The sequence below is a fragment of the Choristoneura fumiferana genome, chromosome Z (genome assembly GCF_025370935.1).
Source record: "Choristoneura fumiferana chromosome Z, NRCan_CFum_1, whole genome shotgun sequence".
NCBI classification, from domain to species: Eukaryota; Metazoa; Arthropoda; class Insecta; order Lepidoptera; family Tortricidae; genus Choristoneura; species Choristoneura fumiferana.
This window is the reverse complement of record NC_133472.1, coordinates 21238231-21258787: the sequence shown is the minus strand read 5'-3', so window position 1 is coordinate 21258787 and position 20557 is coordinate 21238231. Positions and strand designations below refer to the sequence as shown.

At 36.4% G+C, this 20557-nt stretch overlaps 1 protein-coding gene across 2 annotated transcripts in view; it reads right to left on the bottom strand.

Annotated features, from left to right (window-relative positions):
* LOC141431490 (beta-alanine transporter-like) overlaps positions 1–20557 on the bottom strand; it is a 41176-nt gene that overhangs the window by 17167 nt on the left and 3452 nt on the right. Inside the window, exons 1-7 of one of the 2 annotated variants that reach the window (XM_074092682.1) lie at positions 14774–14871; positions 11462–11694; positions 6781–6967; positions 6375–6504; positions 5707–5835; positions 5421–5613; positions 5216–5321 (exon numbers count right to left, since the gene is read on the bottom strand). In XM_074092682.1, coding sequence (XP_073948783.1) covers positions 5216–5321; positions 5421–5613; positions 5707–5835; positions 6375–6504; positions 6781–6967; positions 11462–11694; positions 14774–14815 — 1020 coding nt within the window. In that variant the 5' untranslated portion in view covers positions 14816–14871. Of the gene's footprint in view, positions 1–5215; positions 5322–5420; positions 5614–5706; positions 5836–6374; positions 6505–6780; positions 6968–11461; positions 11695–14773; positions 14872–20557 lie in introns of those variants that run through there. The other variant, XM_074092688.1, reaches the window with a different exon arrangement.

The following is a 20557-nucleotide window of genomic DNA, read 5'->3' as shown; positions in this document are numbered from 1 at the left end:
TAATCTCATCGTAATTCATATGGTAAAATTGAACGGGTGATGAAGCACCAGGACTCCTCCATAATGAACGTCTCTGCATCGGAATAAGCAATTTTTCGTAAAAGGTGACGAGCAGTTGACATTAAATTGTACCTTAGATCTTTTACACTAAAAAGCGCGAAAAAAAATTTTTTAACAAAAAATGGAACCGACTACAAAAAACCATTAAAATATTTTTCTACCAGTCTGAAGTCGGTGCCTTAGCACGACCCAGCAGGAGTGATTGAAGCCCAATATACTCGTATAGTTGTAGGTGAGGTAGACGATTATAGGTCCACTCCTGCTGGCTCGTGCTGAGGCACCGACTTCAGACTGGTAGAAAATTATTTTCATGGTTTTTTGTAGTCGGTTAAATTTTATGTTATATTTTTTTGCGTTTATATTTATTGTTAAGAAAAGGTTTGTCAGCGGCCGATTGTACAATTCCTTTTAGTTTTCTTCTTCCTTTTAGTTTTTAAGGCAGGTGGTTTTTTGATTTTTTTAATTTAATATTTTATTTTATACTGTTACTATATAATTAAAAAATTTAGGGTTACATACTTTTACTTTCTGCGATTCTTTTTTCGTCTTTGATTGATTTTTCGGAGGATTACATGGAAATACAAATACAGACAGACGTTGTTTTAGACAGATGGTTCAAATTATGGAATTCATAAATCAACCTACATATACGTAATTATCTAAATTCATTCATACCGACTTTGAAATCCTGTTTCGCTGATTCAGGGGTGGAATTTTATAAAACGTTAAAGCAGGTACTACTTACTACGCGTTTCTTTTGCCTGCGACTTCACACACGATATTAGGATTATATCCCGAGAAACTGCAAAGTTCCCGCGAGACATGAATTAGGTACTTACTGTTATGATCTATTTTAATAATCCTCAATTAATCTTTAATTCTAATTTCATTCTTAATTGTCGATGAGACACATTGTTGTATTATTGAAAGAATTTTGAAAATCTGCCCCGAAATTGAATTCACTTTTTTTATTAAGAGGATTTTTTTATAAAGTAGTCTGTCAATCAGAGATAGTGTAGCTTTCTATTGGTATAAAAGAATTCAATATTTAATCAGCTCAGTAGTTTCAGAGATTACCCCTAACAAACAAAGAAACAAACAAAGTTGAGATATTTTCCTATTCCATGGGATTTGCTAGAAATCTTTCCCTAGTGCACTTCTGTATTATTTTAGGTCATCTATGCCAAATTTCAAGTCTCTGCACCAGTAGTTTTGGGTATAGTACGGCTCACGTAAAAAGAGCGCTGGCGATATACCTGCGCAGTGAGCAATTAACCGACCAAACGAGTGGTAAGACGTGAGGCGCGGGTGAGGAGCGAGGGAGGGCTTGGCTGTGCCGTCGCGCTATTGGTTCGACAGTCGACCTGGACCTTTACCTTTTCGTGCGCGACGGTACCCCTGCGCAAACACATCCCCTCCACTGTCACCCAGCGCTCTTTTTACGTGAGCCGAACTATTTGCGTTGTCTGTCAGTCAGCCAGTCACTACTGCAGTACTATAGTCAGTACTGTTCAGGTCGAGTTAGGTAATTGATTATAAATAAATTGTGTTACGTAATGAGTTGATTGGTTTGACGCAGGGAGGGCATTTATGACTACTTTCTGGAAACACATAAATCTCGAATTAGCGTTAAGCTCAGTTTAGTAGTGTCAAAATGTATGGAACTGTCTAGCTTAAGCCAGGTTTAACTACTAAATCTAGATTTATTTTTTCCTGCAAGACGGCCTTAATGTTTATTTTCGTTTTTTTTTTAGAGCATATTTAAGTTATAGCTTGTTTTTGAAACTTTATTTTTTTATCTTTAGCTAAGTATTTGTATGTTTTTATCTCTCAAGTGATGTGTACATCAAAACTGAAGTGTACATAATTTATTGAATCAGGCATTACTTTGCATAGATATTGCTATATCAATGAACTAAATCAATTAGTTTGCTTACCCGCGACCTTATGATATAAACGTTTATGCAAGAAATGTGTCTTCATGCAGTTCCTCTACCTCCACACGAACTGTAGCATGCTGAACGGTTGTGTTGCTCTGAAGATGTGCTCTGGTTGAGTTCGAAACGCGCCAGTGTAATGTGGTGGTGGTGATAGATGGATTTGTGTGTTTGTGTGTGGAGGTGGAGGAACTGCATGAACACACATTTTATGCATAAAAGTAGCTATCATAAAGTAATTGTGTTAGTTCGTTGAACGTAGGTAGGTACATGTAAAATTTCGTATCGCGCAATCAGCCCTTGAGGAATTCCGTCATCAACAGACGAGCTTGGCTGCAGCATCAGGTGATGTATCTATATATATAAAAGAAGAAAAGACACAGATTTACTATCTACGATCTTTATTTTCGTGTTTAAATTGATTTTTCGTAGGATCATATTTACAAATTTTCGAATTTAAATCAACTTTGAAGCCATGTTTTACATCTTTAGGTCAGGGGTGTAATTGTAGAAAACCTACTTGTTTCTTTTGCCCGTGACTTGGTACCTACGCGACGTAGGATTCCCGTGGGATAGGAATAAGTTGATTCAATAGAAAACCTTACTGTCCGCGATTAAATTGAAACAGGCTTCTATTATTTAAAAGCTTTCACTAATTGTTTTTTTTTTCAAATGAGCTCAGTTGTTTCAGAGATTACCCCCAATAAACAAAGAAACAGACAAAGTTTAAAAAGTTTAAAGAGACAAAAAATCCTTACTTAGTGCACTTCTATGATCCTTTATCCACTTACCTACATGTGTGCAAAATGTAGGTCTGTAAAATCCGTAGTTTGAGCTACGCGTTGTCTGTCAGTCAGTCAGCCAGTCACGGTATTTCGTAGCACGGTATACTGTTTTATAGGTATGGATAAACTTTGTTACGTAATGAGTTGATTGGTTTGGGTAGGTAAGGTACTAATGTGTCCTAACCGTTAAGGAGTTATACCTTACAGCATCAGCTCACCTGAATAACCAGAATGAAAACCTGTATTATGATATTAAAAGAAACTTCCTCTATCTCCTAACCGTTAAGGAGTTTAACCTTCCATCATCAGCTCACCTGAATAACCTGAAAGAATACAACTATCGGTCTATACGTACCTATAACATTAAAAAAAATCCTCAACCCCTAACCGTTAAAGAGTTTTTACCTTCCATCATCAGCTCATCAACATGATATGATGTCTATCAGACGCAAATACTTAAATAGCTTGAGAAAATATATGAAAAACGTAATGCGTTCCTAGAAAATTTGAGGGTTGCCCTCGATTTTCCTGTGAAACCGTCATCAGATCCTGATTTGGTGACAATGGGACCACCTCGGGAGTATACTCTTTCAGACAAAAAATATTTTTTTAAATAAATAAGAAAGAAAGAAAAATCCCGCTTTTCCCCGTTTCCGTAATAGTTTTCGGGAAATTCTCTCTTAAAGCTCCCCTACACTCCCCAAGGAACCTACTTGCCAAATTTCAACTTTCTATGACCAGTAATATGAAAAATCCCCTTTTTCAAGTTCCCGTGGAAATTTTCTTGTCCTCTATCAATGCTCTTCTACACTCCCCAAGCAATCTACATGCCGATTTTCAGCTTTCTGCGTCCAGTAAAACGAAAAATTACGTGTTTTCTCTTTCCCGTGGGAGTTTCGGAAAATTATCTCTTAATGCTTCCCTCCACTCTTCAAAGAACTTATATGCAAAATGTCAGCTTTCTGCAACCAGCAAAACGAAAAATCCCGTTTTTTCCCGTTCCCGTCAGAATTTCGGGAAATTCTTTTGTAGTGCTCCCTTACACTCCCCAAAGAACCTAAATGCAAAATTTCAGTTTTCTACGACTAGTAAAACGAAAAATTCTGTTTTTTTCCGTTCCAGTGGGAATTTTGAAAACTCCACTCTCTAGGCACGTAGGTTACCTGGGGAGTGTAGAGGACTACACTCCCCAAACAAAACATGCCGAATTTAAGCTTTCTACGATCAGTGAAACAAAAAAACCCGTTTTATTCCGTTCCCGTCCGAATTTCGGAAAATTATTTTGTAGTGCTCCCTTACACTCCCCAAGTAACCTGAATGACAAATTTCTGTTTTCTATGACCAGTAAAACGTAAAATCCCGTTTTTTCCCTTTCCCGAGGGAGTTTCGGGAAATTATCTCTTTAATGCTTCCCTACACTCCTCAAGCAACCTACATGAAAAATTTCAGTTTTCTACGACCAGTAAAACGAAAAATCTATCCCGTTGAACTGAATATAAATCCCGATTTTACCCGTTCCCGTGGGAATTTCCAAAAATCCTTCCTTAGTGAATGCCTACATTGTATAAGGTATTTATGTGCAAAATTTCAAGTCTAGGTCCAGTGGTTTGGGCTGTGCGTTGATATACCAGTCAGTCAGTCAGTCAGGACTTTGAATTTTATATATAGATAGATAGAATATTATATTTCTGTGAAAATGGTAGATTAAGGGGCTGTTACACCACCCATTTTTGACTAATTTTATTTGACGGATAAATTAATCAATTGATGGTGGAACAAGGGGTTAAAGTATTATAACTCATATACTGGGTGAAACACAAAATTAGTGTTTCGTGCTCAGTTAATGCTGGGTAATATAATGCATTAACTCTTTTGTTGAAATAAGTCCGATGAAATTTGCGGTTTCGATACATTGTTCATGATTTCTTATTTTAATAATGTACAGAAAACACAATTTTTTTTAGACTTATTTCAACAAAAGAGTTAATGCATTATTATTACCCAGCACTAACTGAGCACGAAACACTAATTTTGTATTACGTCCTAGATTTCACCCTGTATATTTAGAATGGGCTAATTATTAGCTTTCATTTGATACCCATATTGTGACAATACAAAATATTTGTATTATTCTTCCACCATATTTTTTTTGCAGACGCCATTTTGAAATATTATATACTTACCCTATGTCGCTCCGACAGTTATTATTATGACGAATGATACCTCATATGTTACAATCCGGTCAGCCGTTTAGGATGCAGCGAGGACCAAAGAAATGGACATACATACCCACATACTCGTTACTAGGTACAGATGTACATACATAATAATATATACATACATACGCTCGAAAAACATAACCCTCCTTCGGGCAGTCGGGTAATAAGCAAAACCTATAGTACCTATTCATACGTCTCTGCATATTTTACTTACAATGAAGTCATCCATAACCTCCTGTGGAATCTGAGTTCGATTAATTTTCTCAAATTTTTTAAATACCGCTACAGCCCGGTTCGTACGACCCTTGGATATGAGCCATCTGTAAACAAATAAACACGCTGCTTGAACTAATTCTCATGACGTGTTTACAGGCAAAGGGCAATACTTATCGTTACTTTACTTTGTTTGCGTTGTTTACCTTACGCTTTCGGGAACAGTAAAGGGTAAAATAATGACCAATAGCATCGGCGCAGAGGTGACCCACAGCAACAGCCGCCAGTCGGCGAGCCCGAGCGCCAGCCACGGCAGCGCCAGGCATCCGCCGCCGAAGAACAGCGCTATCGCCATATTCGCTGCCACCGTCCGGTACCGCGGCCCGATGTATTCGAGGACTACCACAACAAACTAATATCTGAGTAATCCATCACATACAGCGCGTCTGCCTTTGCCAGGCGTACAAGGTGGTCAAATTAAATCAACTTTACCTAAAATGTAAAGCAGCATAAAGCAGCTGTCGTACGCCATTCCAACCAGAAACCTTGCAATCGTGTAGTCTACTATTCCTATCGTGTAAATGGTAGCAATGCCGCCCACGAAACCAATCAGATTGGCCCCTAAAAATAAATTTTCATTACATTTAATGATGTTAGTTTTTAGGGTTTCGTAGTCAACTAGGAAGGAACCCTTATAGTCTGTCAGTCCGCGGCTAAGCTCAGAGACCGTACATACCAGGGTACCTCCCATAGACTTAAAGTGGGGGTGATTTTTTATTCGGCTAACCCTATAGTGTGGGATATCGTTGGATAGGTCTTTTAAAACCATTAAGGTTGCCCGGACGATGTTACGATTCAGTGATCTGTTTGCGAAATATTCAACTTTAAAGTGCAAATTTTCATTAAAATCGAGCGCAAAATGGAAAAATTTGAAAAAATTCAAGATGGTAGTAAGTACATCACATTTACAAGGAAAATTGGACACAATTCGAAATCCTTAGAAAAATATTACTTGATTTTTTCGTAATGGCTATACCTTATTTTAGGCGTGTCTAACACGTTCTTGTCCGGTTTTTTTTACTCTTTATATGTGATTATTTATAACCTAACCTAACCCCATGCAACCCAATATGCACCCATAATTTAACAATATCACTTGCCTGTCAAAGCGGGTAATCTCCCAAATCGATCTGCAAGCCAACCGAATAACAGGCCTCCGACGAGTGATCCGGCAAAATATATTGACTGCGCCATGGGAGCATAACTTGATTTATCGCATACCCATCCTCGCTGAAAATAAAAGTAGTTCAATAAAATTTGAATGTAGGTAAATTTACTAAGTACCTAAAGTAATAATGTGTTCATTAAAGATTTTCAGAAAACGAATGGGTCGATGTCTACATCACCGTCTTTTTCGTAGAAGCGAATTTGCAGAGCCAATGCTTCAAAATCACCGTAGATTTTACGTAGACCAGCAATAGGTATTGTTTCGATCCAAAGATCCTACCTGTAGGTACAGGTCTATAAATAGCGGGGATCTGTGATGAAAAGCAAATTCATACTTACTTCACTCACGACTGTATGATAAGGGATATCGGTGAACTCGAAATCAAAGCCGTTTTGACAGGGAGAGGTGGTTGTCCCGTTGCCGGGGGGAGTCATGGTTGCGAGCACCTGGCTCCAGTTGGTATTAAACGTTGAGCAGCGGTCCCACTCCCCACCATCAATGGCTCCTGGCGCAGAAAGATTACGTCTGCAATCGTATCAGCGTTTTATATATAACTGAAAGTCGCATTGCCTACATTTGCTGAGGCTTAAGTTAAGGATGAATTACTTAGTTATAATGAACTAGCTTTTACCTGCGGCTTTGCTCGCGTGAACCATAATCAATTCAAAGAAGCAAGCAATTAAGCAAGCATGCTAGTGAGCATGTAACCAACAACGACCCGGGCCCGGACACTTGCCACTCCAGGGGTTAAATGTCACTTCGCGTATGTAAATCATTAGATACGTACAGCGGTTGAATCGAGATTATGTGTTATTCCAGACGTCCAGCTACCTACTACTAAGATTTTATCCCTATCCCGTGGGAATAAGTAGCCTATGTGTTATTCCAGATGTCCAGCTATATACGTACCAAATTTCATGACTCTATTTCATTTTAGTATGAAAGTTAACTTAAAATTGTCTAAATATCTGTGTCTAGAGAAACAAGATTCTTTTCTCAAAAATGTCCGTAAAAGTTGACATTATTATTTACATATCAGAAGGTGAAGTGCATAGTTTATGGTCAGCGAAAAATTAAAAAGTTAAAACGATTGCAGGCGCGCTAGCTCGACAATAATGAATTAGCGCGCCTGCAATCAGTCACATTTTTTTTAAAGTTAAAAAGGCCATGGAAATATTGGCACAAGACGTATACAGCCAAGTCTAATGGCCGGTATCAGATATTTTGTTGGAACTCCGGACTTTTTCTATTGGGTCTGAAATAGCTTGTGGTGTTTTCGGTGGGAAAATACACCTGCTGTTTATTTTTAATGAAAAAAGGCAGGGAAAGCATAAGAAAAATATTGGAATAAAATTAAATTTTACAATATATTTTGAGAAAATGTTTATTCTATTTCTGAATTATTCACCATTTTTGAGAAAAGCTTTGTATTAGTCTCGGCTGGAATAGCAATTGCTGGCTTCGTATTAGTTAAACGGACTCGCAAGCTCGTCCGTTTAATACTCATACTCAGCCAGCAATTGCCTACTTCCAGGCCACGACAATAATCTACTATTGTTGCTCTATTATTATTATTATACTACATTTAAAAATATTATATATAAATTCGCCGAAGTGGTGATTGCGACTGTATGCATAATACTCATGTGTCCTGCACCTTCACGAAACTATCACATTACACTTATATACTACTAATTTACAACTATACCTAATATAAAAAATATGTAAGTACGAGTAAAGCCGCGCGATGTACTTTTGTTCGTAGTGAACCTACTTTGCTCTCTTTTACTATGATAAAAACAATAGGATATAGTTGTGTTTGCATTACAAGTCAAAAATACTAATAACCTTGGTAAATAACCAAAATTATATAACTGGTAAGTAAAAATAAAATTGTATCGCAATATTTTAGCAACTTGGCAAAATAACGGTTTCTATAGAAACTACAAATTCAGTACTGAAGTTTATGTTTAAAATTAAGAGTTTGTTACTTTTCTTACCACAGAAACAGTTTTTTTAAAAGCGTGAAAAGATCAAGATTGGAATAACTGTAAGAAATTACGATAATTTATACCAAAAATAAAGCATGAAGAACTAAAATTACCAGTTTAACTATTACCGTGGTATACCACGGTATTACAGTTGACAGTTAAAAATGGCACTTATCGCCGCTGTATTTTATTTTCCATTTTTTTCGTATTTTCGGGCCAAAAAATATACAAAAAGTACACCGAACTCGTACAAAAAACTATAAAAAGCTATTTAAAAACCATAACATTAGTTCAATTGCCATAAGTATTATGTATAAGAACCATTGCTAGAAAACCTGCTTTCAAATAAAAAACCGCATTCAAATCGGCCTACCCGTTTAAGAGTTACGGTGCCACAGAGAGACACACATAGCGGTCAAACACCCCTCTTTTTGCGTCGGAGAATAAAAACACCAAGTAAGTTTCGAGTCCGCTTTTATGTGGTGTCACGCGTTAGTATAGCAAATCCTCTTCCTACGGTGCCGTTTCGGAAATTAACGCATTGCGAGATTGCGAGATCTTTGAGTCATTCACCATACACAAAAGCACTCATAGATCCGTGAGTCAGCTAAATAAGCTTTTATCGTGTCAAATATATTATTTAAGAAATCGATTGGTTTGATTATAAAATGCGTATTTTAAATTACCGCAGAGATGGCCGCCGATTTCAATATCCCCGGTAATAGGTGCCGTTACCACACGGCGGCCACGACGTACAAAATACGCGTTCTTGAATCTACATAAGCACGACGACATCTGTACTGTCAATGTGTGCGTAAGATACACAGGGGTGACTATCGCAAAACCCTAGTAGGTACTATAAGTACTACCAATGACATTTATAGGTACTTATAAATATGTAGGTATGGCTTATATGTCCAATTAAATGTAATCGTTAATCTTACCTATTTATTTAAACCTACTTAAAATGTGTCTGTCTGTATATTTCAGCATTACTTTTTTCAATTACAATAGATATACGACTACAAACTTAAATGAATTATTCGGTAGGTAGCTACCTATTTCATGTATTAATCGCGATAATTTCAGATTTATAAATCATCATCATCATCCCAGCCTATATACGTCCCACTGCTGGGCACAGGCCTCCTCTCAGAACAAGAGGGCTTAGTTGATTTTAACTGCTGTAAACTGCTGTACGAAAACGATAATAATAATCCGTGGTAAATTTATAACGAATCTACTTTAATCAGAACAAGAGGGCTTGGGTCATAGATCCCACGCGCGGGCGCTTCATGTCTAAAAAAATAAAAAGAACAATAAAAATAGTGATTAATAGTCACTTTCACATCAAACGTAAACAATAATTTGATTATAGGGACAGATAATAAATATGTAATAGCTTAAATAGGTAGGTACTGTAATCACACAAAACATATGTCGGTCGGAGTTGACCATGATGCAAGTAACACCATAATAACCACAAGTATTGCTTCGGCAGAATCTCTGTATAGAGCAGTGAAACACTGGAGCGAGTGATACTACCTACTACACGTAAGATAATTTCTTGGTATGCGTCTGTCTCAAGCTCGCTCCAGTGTCACTGCTCTATACCGAGACACTGGCGAAGCAACACTTGTGGCTGTTAAAAGTGTTACTTGCGTCATATAGCACTATACTCTATGGGCTATACTCCAACATATAAATAAAATCGTTCGTTCAATAAATTCCATAACTCAACAGCACGCGAATGAGGCGAAAAAAATGTCGGCGTCTGGCCTTAAAGTTTACATTGACGATGTCAATTAAATAAATAATGTGATAAACGTATAATTCATAATAGCAATCGAAAATTCAATTAATCTATACTAGAAACTACCGTGAGATTCACGTGGCTCACGGTGGCTCCGAAGACGAAGGGCTACGGATTAGCCCGAAACATGTCGAGCTAAACTCGATTTAAGACGTGAGTTATCCGGGTCATTATATTTGATAATCTATACTAGGTACATAAAAATCTTAAAATTGCCAAATTGGCCACGTTTATAAAAAGTTGGCCACACTGGCCATCAATAATATTATTATAAACTTATCGTATTTTTACTGTTAATAGGTACACCAATAATTACGTAGGAAATACTTTCCGATGAAAAGTTACGTTTTATTTTTGTAGACTCGACGTGTCAGAACCTTTTATTAAGCCCAAAAACACTGCATCCAGTCATTTTTGTCGGAGCTCTGTTCACTGACAAGTACCTACGGTTCCGAAATGTCACGAGAGGCGAGCGAAACAGTTTTATTTAACGAATATCCCCGGCGGGTTCATACCTTTGGCAGAGGGGAAATGCACTTCAAGGGTGCTCCGTTCTAGATAAATACTCAAAGTTGCAACTACACGACAACAACCTGAAGAAACTCGATTAAAATGGTTAAGGGCTGCTATCGGGAATTGTCAAATTGTGGCTGTATACATTTTTATTAAATGAATCTTTTTCCTTGTTTTAAATGTTTTGATAGACTGAAATATTATCTTATCGCATTGATTCGTTAGATAAACATTTTGGATAAGTACACCTCTTGTAAAAGGACAAATTTCACAACATTTCACCGAGCTACGATCGAAACTGAATGTTTTTACTGACCAGCTTTTAACGGATAACTAATACGATATATATACTTATTCACTAATTTCTTTATTTTTATCACGCAATCCGTTTATAAGTACTTAGGTACTCTTGGCCGTGGCTAATCATAGTCATTCACCTCATCTCTAGTTCCAAATTTAATATGTATGTACTACTATAGGTAATATAAGTCTGATGCCAGATACTCCTGGAACACGTCCTATTGTGTACCTTACCTACACGTATTTATATATCGATTTTGATGTCGGCGACCCTAAAACTATTCTTTAAATTATGTATGACGCCTTGCCTACATATAGTTACTGGCAAGTCGAAATAACGAGTAATTTTTCTTGCAGTTTTGTATGGAATGTTAGCTGTTATTTATGCTCGTGTGATGTTACCTAAGTTCCAAATCTAAATGCGCCAACTCCGGCACCTGGCACCAGTGCCGCTGCGGAGTCGCCGCGATGAACATCTGGACGAAGCAGACAAACGCAAAGATGAAGCCGAAGGGGAGCATTGCACAGAACAAGAACTTTTGGTATCGGCCCATATCGCCGAGATAGGATAGTATGGTCTCCATGGCATCGTGGTCTGTGTCTAAGGGCTTCTTGTTGAGCTCTTCTTTCGCCTCCTGCAAATAAGAAATACTTAAATCAAGTGCAAATATGTACATACCCATTTATTAAAAAGCAGAGGTAGCTATATTGTATATTTTGGGACCTGGGACTGATGACATTAGATATACTTACTCGAAAATACCATTCAAAAAAATTGTGCACATTGTACAGTCGAGGACATTGAATCACGTACCTACCAGGGTGGAGCTTAGTGCTACTAATCTCCTCTTTTACTCTGTACTAATGTCACGTTGACATCCCATACATTTGCCAATGAAATCATAACAAAATTGATTATGAAAAGGTCCCACCTGGTACTTGATTCAGTTTCCTCGACTGTACCTACTAAATTTGCAATTATAAAATTACCTACAATTCTGCTTGGTTTTGTCAATCACTCCAAAATTTCATTTGATCTTTAATCCTAACTTAAAATACTCAGATTTTTGTCAGTTTTGAATGTGTTTCTGTTTTTAACCCCCAACGCAAAAAGAGGGATGTTATAAGTTTGACCGCTATGTGTGTCTGTCTGTGGGTCTGCCTGTAGCACCGTAGTGTAGCTCTTAAACAGGTGGACCGATTTGAATGCGTTTTTTTTATTTGAAATCTGGTTTCATCACGTTTTTTGACGAAATAAGTCTCAAATTAACGTTCCTGACCTTACTTGTTCATCAAATCCGTGCTTTCAGATTTTCTTAGGAATAAGGAATTTTATTATTAACATAGGGACTTTATACATCCCCTTGCTGTATAATAATTTTATTATTAACTCAGGGACTTTATACATCCCCTTGTTATGTTTAAGGCTGTATATTGTTAAGCTTATGGATTTTAAACTTTTATATTTTTAGTTTAAATTCTAGTCACAGGCTCGCGACGTCGAAGTTCCCAAGACGATCCCATAGAGCTTATGGGAACGGAAGCAATACCATGCCCTCGGTACCGCTCTGCTTTCAGAGCATGACATGAGTGCGTGTGAGCTAACTTTGGGGGCGGCAGACGTGAACTTGCCTTCGAAATCCAAAAGCTTAATGGTTACTTGACCTGAATGTATATTTCAGAACTAAATTATTGTTATTATTATTTTAAAATTTATGACGGTGGAAGCATTCTACACTTCCACTGAACGTAGATATAGTTTAGATATAGTTAGTGTTTAGTATTGTAACTAAGGGACCCCATACATCCCTGTATTTCTTTTATTATTATTTTTTGTATTTTTTTTTCTTTTATTGTATAATATAGTTTTTAAGTATTTTATTTGTAATTATATTTTTATGAAAAAATGACTTTCTGCCAAGTTTCTTGCGGTGCATTCTTCTTGGCAATGATGGTCTTTCCGAAAGCGCTGGTAGTTTAAAAAAATGACGTGTAAAAGTGCCCATTGCGGCCTATTTACTGAATAAATCATTTGAATTTCGAATTTTGAATTTTTTCTCTCAAAATCTAAATTCATTATATCGGAAACATACAAAAACTACCTCTCTACCTACTAGCTGTTACCCGTAACTTCGTTAGCGTCCCGAGGGAACTTTGCATTGCAATTTTCCGGGATAAAAATAAGCCTATATTGATCTGGAATAGTAAAGCTTCCTATTTGGTAGGTACTTAGTAGGAATAAAGTATGTATTTAGTAGGTATAGTCGAACAAATTGATTCATGACCTAGACCTTTGTGCTACTACAATTTGTCATTTCATACTTTTGTCAAGGAAATCATAGTGAATTTGATTATAAATTATAAGGTTCGACCCTGGGTCATGATTCAATTTGTTCGACTGTTCAAACAAAAACAATATGTCTTTTTTTATTTTTTATTCATTAGACATGCCAACAGTACATGAACAAGACATTAAAATTAATCTAAATTATAACCCCCCGCTCATGCACCAATAACAGGCATGCAACAGCATTGATCATGTTCGGGGAAATACACTAACAAGTAAAACTATAAGACCTAATGTAATTATACTAATTAAATTAATAACAAAAAAAGGTAACTAATTTTGAGAGACGTGCGATGGGTTTAGCATTTTTCGCTTAATTGAACATTATAGAGTCCTGAAAGATGTCCAACTTGAATTATATACTTAGATCGTTAAAAGATTTTTGGACACGATAACTATATCTATACGTGTCGTGTCGTGGAAGGGATTTTCCAAGTTTTGTCCTGGTCCCGCCAGGGGGGAAAGTTGTTCGCTGACAAGTTCGCGTGTTGCATTTAGGTACAGTAATGTTAATGTTCTGTAACAAGTAAGTATCAGACACAGTCCCATTTATAATTTTCTTTAAAATTGCTATGTCAAGGAAGGAGCGTTTTTCTAAAAGAGAGTTAATTTTAAAGAACTTAAAAGCCTTTCTTCATAATTAGCGCGTCGATCAATGTCACTTTGCATGATAGTTTTGAACTATGCAAATGCAATGCAAAATGCATGCAAAGTGAAGGAGCGCTGCACTCCTAAGCGATTTATGTGAACCCGATACAAAGGATTCCAAACCTGACTACAGTATTCCAGACGCGAGCGAACCAGAGAATTAAAAAGTGTTTGAAACGTTTTAATTTGCGTGAAGTTACGACCTATGCGCTTTATGAAGCCTAACATTTTATCGATAATACTTGTACCTGTTCATGCTTAAATCTGAATAACCCTAGGCCTAGAGTTGTTATAGTGGCGCGGACGGACACAACGTCATCTTTATGTGTTTAGATTCCCTTCTAAGTACCTATACCTACAGTCTGTTCAATATAGGAATGGACAGAATTAAAATAGGCTCTTTATAATGTACTAAAGGACCCGGCAGACGTTGTCCTGCCCGAAACAACAAGCTAGCGTGCCAAACATGACTTTAGAAATCTCTAGTCAATCGATCAATCATAAATCATAATATATTTTATTTATAATATAAATTGATATAAAAATAATTATTAAATAGTAGGTATTGTAAATAATAGTAATAATAATAATGAAACAAACATCTTTTATTTTTTAGGTACTTAGATAAATCTCAGAAAATCGCTTGCTTAGCTTTGGAATATTTCAGTAGTCAAAACTACAGCAAGGTAGGTAGGTATAATAAATAGTTAGGTACAGACCTTATGCTGGTCGCCAACCGATCCAAATTCGTTTAAAATCATCTTTACTGACTTAGTGTTACCGTAACACAACGTTAACCACGTGCTTTCTATTTGGAAACTAGATACTAACTGTTGATAATGGATAAGAAACTGATCAATATATATACCTGCCCAAACATAATGTTTGTTATCAGCCACGAAAAATTGGGTGATTCAAATAGTGTTTTCTTATTCCCGACCCGAAGTAACACACATGCTTGCCTACCTACCTCTAAGTTTAGTCGCGTAACTAATCGACAATATGATTAAGAATGTGCAAATCCACGTGTATGTTACATATACTTACCAGGGGTATTGCAGATGCGTTGCGTTGCCAACCTAGAGGCCTAAGATGGGATACCTCAAGTGCCAGTAATTTCACCGGCTGTCTTACTCTCCACGCCGAAAACTCATTTTAGGTTTGTTTTATGAAACTTAATGAACATTGAAGTGAATAGAAATAAAAGAACACGTTTTAATCAACTGATGTCTCACATTTCACATTTTTTTAATAATTTTACCCCTAAAGAGTTTAAAAGGGGAATGGAAATTTTCATGGATTGCACGTTGTTTTCGAAACTATGATTCTGATTTTTTTATGAATGACTCATGAGTCAAGAATGTTCAAGAACAGAATAAAAAGAATATGAAACTCACAATTTTTCAAAAAATCCACCACTAATGGGGTAAAAGGGGCGGTGGAAATTCGTGTAGCAAAAATGTTTTATTTTTAGGTTAAAATTATGAAACTTAGAAGAAACTTTCTTCAAATAAAATAAAAGAACATTTACTGAGCTATATCATATTTTTTGAAAATTCTACCCTTTATGAGTTTAAAAGTTGGATGGAAGTATGCATGAGAAAATGTTTTTTTTTTTTGAAGTTGTGATTCTGGAACTTGGTGAATGACTCTTGAACAGAATTAAGAAAATACATGATAAAATACATGGGTAAAAAGGTGAATGAAAATTTGTATAAGGAAAACGTTCATTTTTTAAGTTAAGGATTACGAAATTAAGGGATAACTTTCTTCAAATCAAATAAAAAGAACCTGCATCTCACATTTTTTGATAAGTCTACCCCTAAAGGGTTTAAAAGGGAAATGGAAGTTTGCATGAGAAAAAACGTTAATATTTTTTTTACTACGTGGCTCCGAATGTTACAAAAATTATGTCTTACAAATACAAATAATTTATTTGTCAAACATAGGTCAAAATAGTTGGTACATTGATCATAGACTTGTATCACTATGCTGCGCCCAAGGGCATACAAATATAAATGTCTTGTAGGTAGACACATTCAGTCATGCAGTAAACTTAATAAAGTCTAAAAAGTTGCGAAACTATCACGCATATACTCCTCCATTGAATAGTAGGCCTTACCCGCCTAAAAGTTAAATAGTTGTCTTTCCCTTATCTTCCAAACCATATGTTCAAAAAATATGAAAAAAAAACACATGACATAACTTAGTAAGTTCTTTTAACCAAAATTAGTTTTAATATAACCGGTTATATCATTTTAAAATTATTGCTAATAATAAGAAACCTATAAAAACAGTGGGTACCGTACCGTGACAGACTGACTGACTGACAGACAACGCATAGTCTAAACTACTGCTGCTAGAGTCTTGAAATTTGACATACATATACTAAGGAAGGATTTTTCAAAATTACCATGGGATAAGGAATTCTCTAAACATTGTTTTTTGGGGGTAATCTCTGAAACTACTAAGCTGATAAATACATTCTTTGTCCAATAGAAAACTACACTATCGTTAATTGACAAAGGCTACTATTTCTTTGAAAAATGTTAAATTTTCGCGGGATTACGAGTAAGATAAGTGAATTCAAGTTCGGGGCGGATTTAAAAAAAATCTTTCAATAGAAAGCTACAATGTCTTTGACTTTGATTGACAATTAAGAATTTTAAAAAATAACTTCTCGGGATAAAAGTAGCATACTTATGTCAATCAAAAATAGGTAGCTTACTATTAGTGAAAGTGTTTTTTTAAACTATCTAAAAAGTCATATCTATCCCGCGGGAACTTTGCGATTTCCCGGGATAAAATAATCCGGTTTCATTTCAATCAGGGACAGGGTAGCTTTCTATAGAATTCACTTATTCTTATCCCGCGGGAATTATTCTATATCGTGTACGAAGTCGCGGGCAAAAGAAACACAGGCACTTTTCTGGAATTAAAAGTTTGTATGACTTATGAATTTATGATTAAATAGGTCCATTTTGCACCATCTACCTAAAACAACGACTGTCTGTATCTTCCACATAATGCTCCGAAAAATCAATCAAAACAGGAAAAAAAGGATTGTAGAAAGTAAATCTATATTACCCCAAATTTAATGCGATCGAAGCCGCGGGTAAAAGCAAGTATCTATTCAAATCTGACCGAAGATACTAGTAACATGTTTATGTTAACATAGCTACGAGTACGTGTTTTCAAATTTCGAAATAGGTAGATACCACGCCTACGCCTACAGGGATATTTGAGGGCGCTAAAATCGATCTACTCGAAGCAGTCGTACCTTACTTGGATCTTATACCTATCTGGGAAAAAAGCATTTATCCCATTTTGCAAACACCGACCAAAGCCCGGTTGCCCGAGGAGTCACCACACTGATAGTATACATTGTGCTAGGTGCTGTTGCATAATAGTGCATAATCGATAAAAACATTTGCAAAATGTCCGAACGCTCGGTCGGTCCATCTCTAAAAACTACCAAACTAACCTATTTTTATAGGATTGCGTATTATTTCATTATTTCCAAGGTCAGGTACACCTCCGGGCTGGTAAAAACGCTACCTAATAAAGATTTAAGAAACCCGTTCTACTATCGATAATAACTAGATATATGGACGCGAAATCGGTAACTAGGTTTGTTAATACCTACTTAATAGAAGTTATATATACTAATTTACTTCAGACTAACGAGAATGAATAATTATCTCAAGAAAATGAATTCTGTGAATTGCTTGTTAAGTATGTGGAACTTACAAGTTGCTTATTCATTTTCTTAAAACCCTTTAATTGACAGTGGTCACCTCGTGGTCACCACAATGAACACGATTCAAGACTATATTTTAGTAAGAACAAGTAACAACGAGGTTTGAATCATAGACTTTTTCAATTTTGACAATTCAAGGGGAACGTAGACTAATTCTGATTTATTTGAGAAGGTTCCATGAATTGTAGGTATGCTATTATTATTAACTTTCTTTATACCTAGAGACCTACAAACGAATGGTAGTAATGTAATAATTTAAAGAGTAAGTCAACCTTTTAGAATCCGACTGTCTTATAGTCCCTGTCCGTCCATGCCCATTAAAAAGTTTTCGTTTTGATAATAGTAGATTGTACACCAAGGGGATAAAGCACTGTATTATGTAACGGACGCAATATTGAATCCTGAGCGTAACGAAGGACTCCAGATTTCACTTCCGAGCGTACCGAGGGTGTTGTGAGTTAATTCATGAGCGAAGCGAGGGAATTAAGATGGAGTCCTGAGAGAAGTGAAGGGTTTAAGTGCGCCCAAGGCAAAATCAGTTTTATCCCCGAGGACTCATACAAGCTCATACACATTTTTTTTTGTGATTCCTCAATTAACTTCGATTTTTAAACATGACATCAGTCAAAATTTATATTTAAATTTATAAATTTAGATTTACCAAAATCTGTCTGACTCGATGTAATTAATTTATTACCATTCACGAATTATTTATTCACTGCGAATTTATTTATATATATGATGCTACCGCTTTCGCATCCAATCCATCCAATCCGCGGAATATTCGACGTTTATGCCATATTTGTTTCTTCCTAGTCGCGATCCTGCACAATATTAATTCTACACATATTTTATATTTTATATGCATTTGATCACATTCGTTATTCTTCACAGTCATTATTTTTATACAATCCTGTTACTTAATATTCGCGATTCTGCACCATAAGAATTCCACACAACATCACTTGACCACATTCGTTTTGTTGGACAGTTCTTGCTTTTACACAATCGCGTTTCTTCCTAACTCTTAGCTGGCGAAAGTCAGGGTCTGATGATGAGATCCACGAATTATTTTATACTTACACAATCGCGTTTCTTGCGCGCGGCTGACGTTGATTTCTGGGACACTCTACAAGTATAATAGAAAAGTCGAGTAGGTACCTACCTATATGTTGAGCGACTTGGAAGAAACAATAATGGCATAAACGTCGAATAATCCGCTTTCGCCCCCAACTCCGTTTGCGAAAAATCCGTAATCGCTTCCCAGGCTCCTAAACTATCTTCCTAGCATTTGCAAGGATTACATATTTATTTAAAACTGTTTAGTGGTTTAAGCGTTAAGAGGTAACTACAGACATATTTTCGCATTTATAACATTGGTAAGGATGTAAGGTTTCGCACAACCTGATGCAAAATCGAATGTTGATAAAAGTGCGAATATTGGGGAATACGAATTGGGTAATTTTATAGTATTATTGGTGTTTTTTATTTATTTATTATCTTTGTAAATTGTACGTCTATTTAACACCAACCTACTAAACACCCTATTTCAATTCAAGCCGTTACGTTGGCTCCATACCGTGCTTTAGGAATGTGGCTCATTTGCATTCGACAAACCAACAAAGTCGAACCGATAAATCGATAAATCTTATACAGTACCTTAACTAACCTATTCGCATGCATTGTTAATTTTTTTTTTCACGTGGGCACTTTTTAAATAGGAAAATTTGAAGTCGGTTGAAAATAATACGCGGCATATTTGCTCCACCTTATCTTCAAGAATCAATATTCCTTAGCATATGCTGGGCCCTGGGATCTATAATAAGTCAGTGTGAGCACGGAACGAACTTGCCAGCAAACAATTGGAAATGACCTTAAAGCCAGGTCAAGCCATAACCCTCGCATGTGCAGGTTTCTGCGTCATTACCGGCCCGTGAAGGTGAAAACACTTGACCGCTCGATAAGGAATTTTGATAACTTCATTGTTTGTACAATTTTATAGGTAAATTAAATTGCTTTAAATTAAATCGCTCGCAAAGTGCTATGAAAGCATAGTTTTCGTTTTAAGAGTAAAAGCCATTTATTAACACCCCTATAATTGGCTTTCTTAGCCGCCCTCGCTAAAACACGGGCGGCTAACCACCTCTGGTCACCTCTAGGTACCTATGCTTTGCGAGAATCACTTTTCTGTTCAAGGATCCGTGATCGAAATCGCTTTGAAGTGCTATTTTTTGCCAGTGTCAAGTTGTCTCAAACCAAAAGTAATGGTTGATTTTAGATACTTGAAAAAAATTAGTAAAATAGATTAGGTGTAGTGTACTGGAACCAGCTAATTCAGAAGTTTCATTTTCAACTTTGGCCGAAGGTTAAGGGCGGTTAAGGTGTGAGAATTGATCAGTTTCGGCTTCGGCCAAAAACTGACCTTCAGTCGGCGTCGAAGTTCGGACACCATTATAGTAATAATTGAAGCAAACACAAAACGGGTAATAAATATACTTCAACAAGGGACTAAAACAAGCCATAAATACACGAGATGCTTAGCAACCCGAGCAGAGCGAGTGTGGCTATAGGAGTTCGAGTGGCATTATGGTTGTTTAGTCTCGCGTTTAACACTACTTTTCACTTTGAATGCGAGGAAAAAAAACAATGTTCTGTTCAAAATTACAATATTACTTGAAAAAAAAATACAAACATTGGAACATAGAACCTCCTCCTTAATTGAAGTCGGTTAAAAACGTACGCT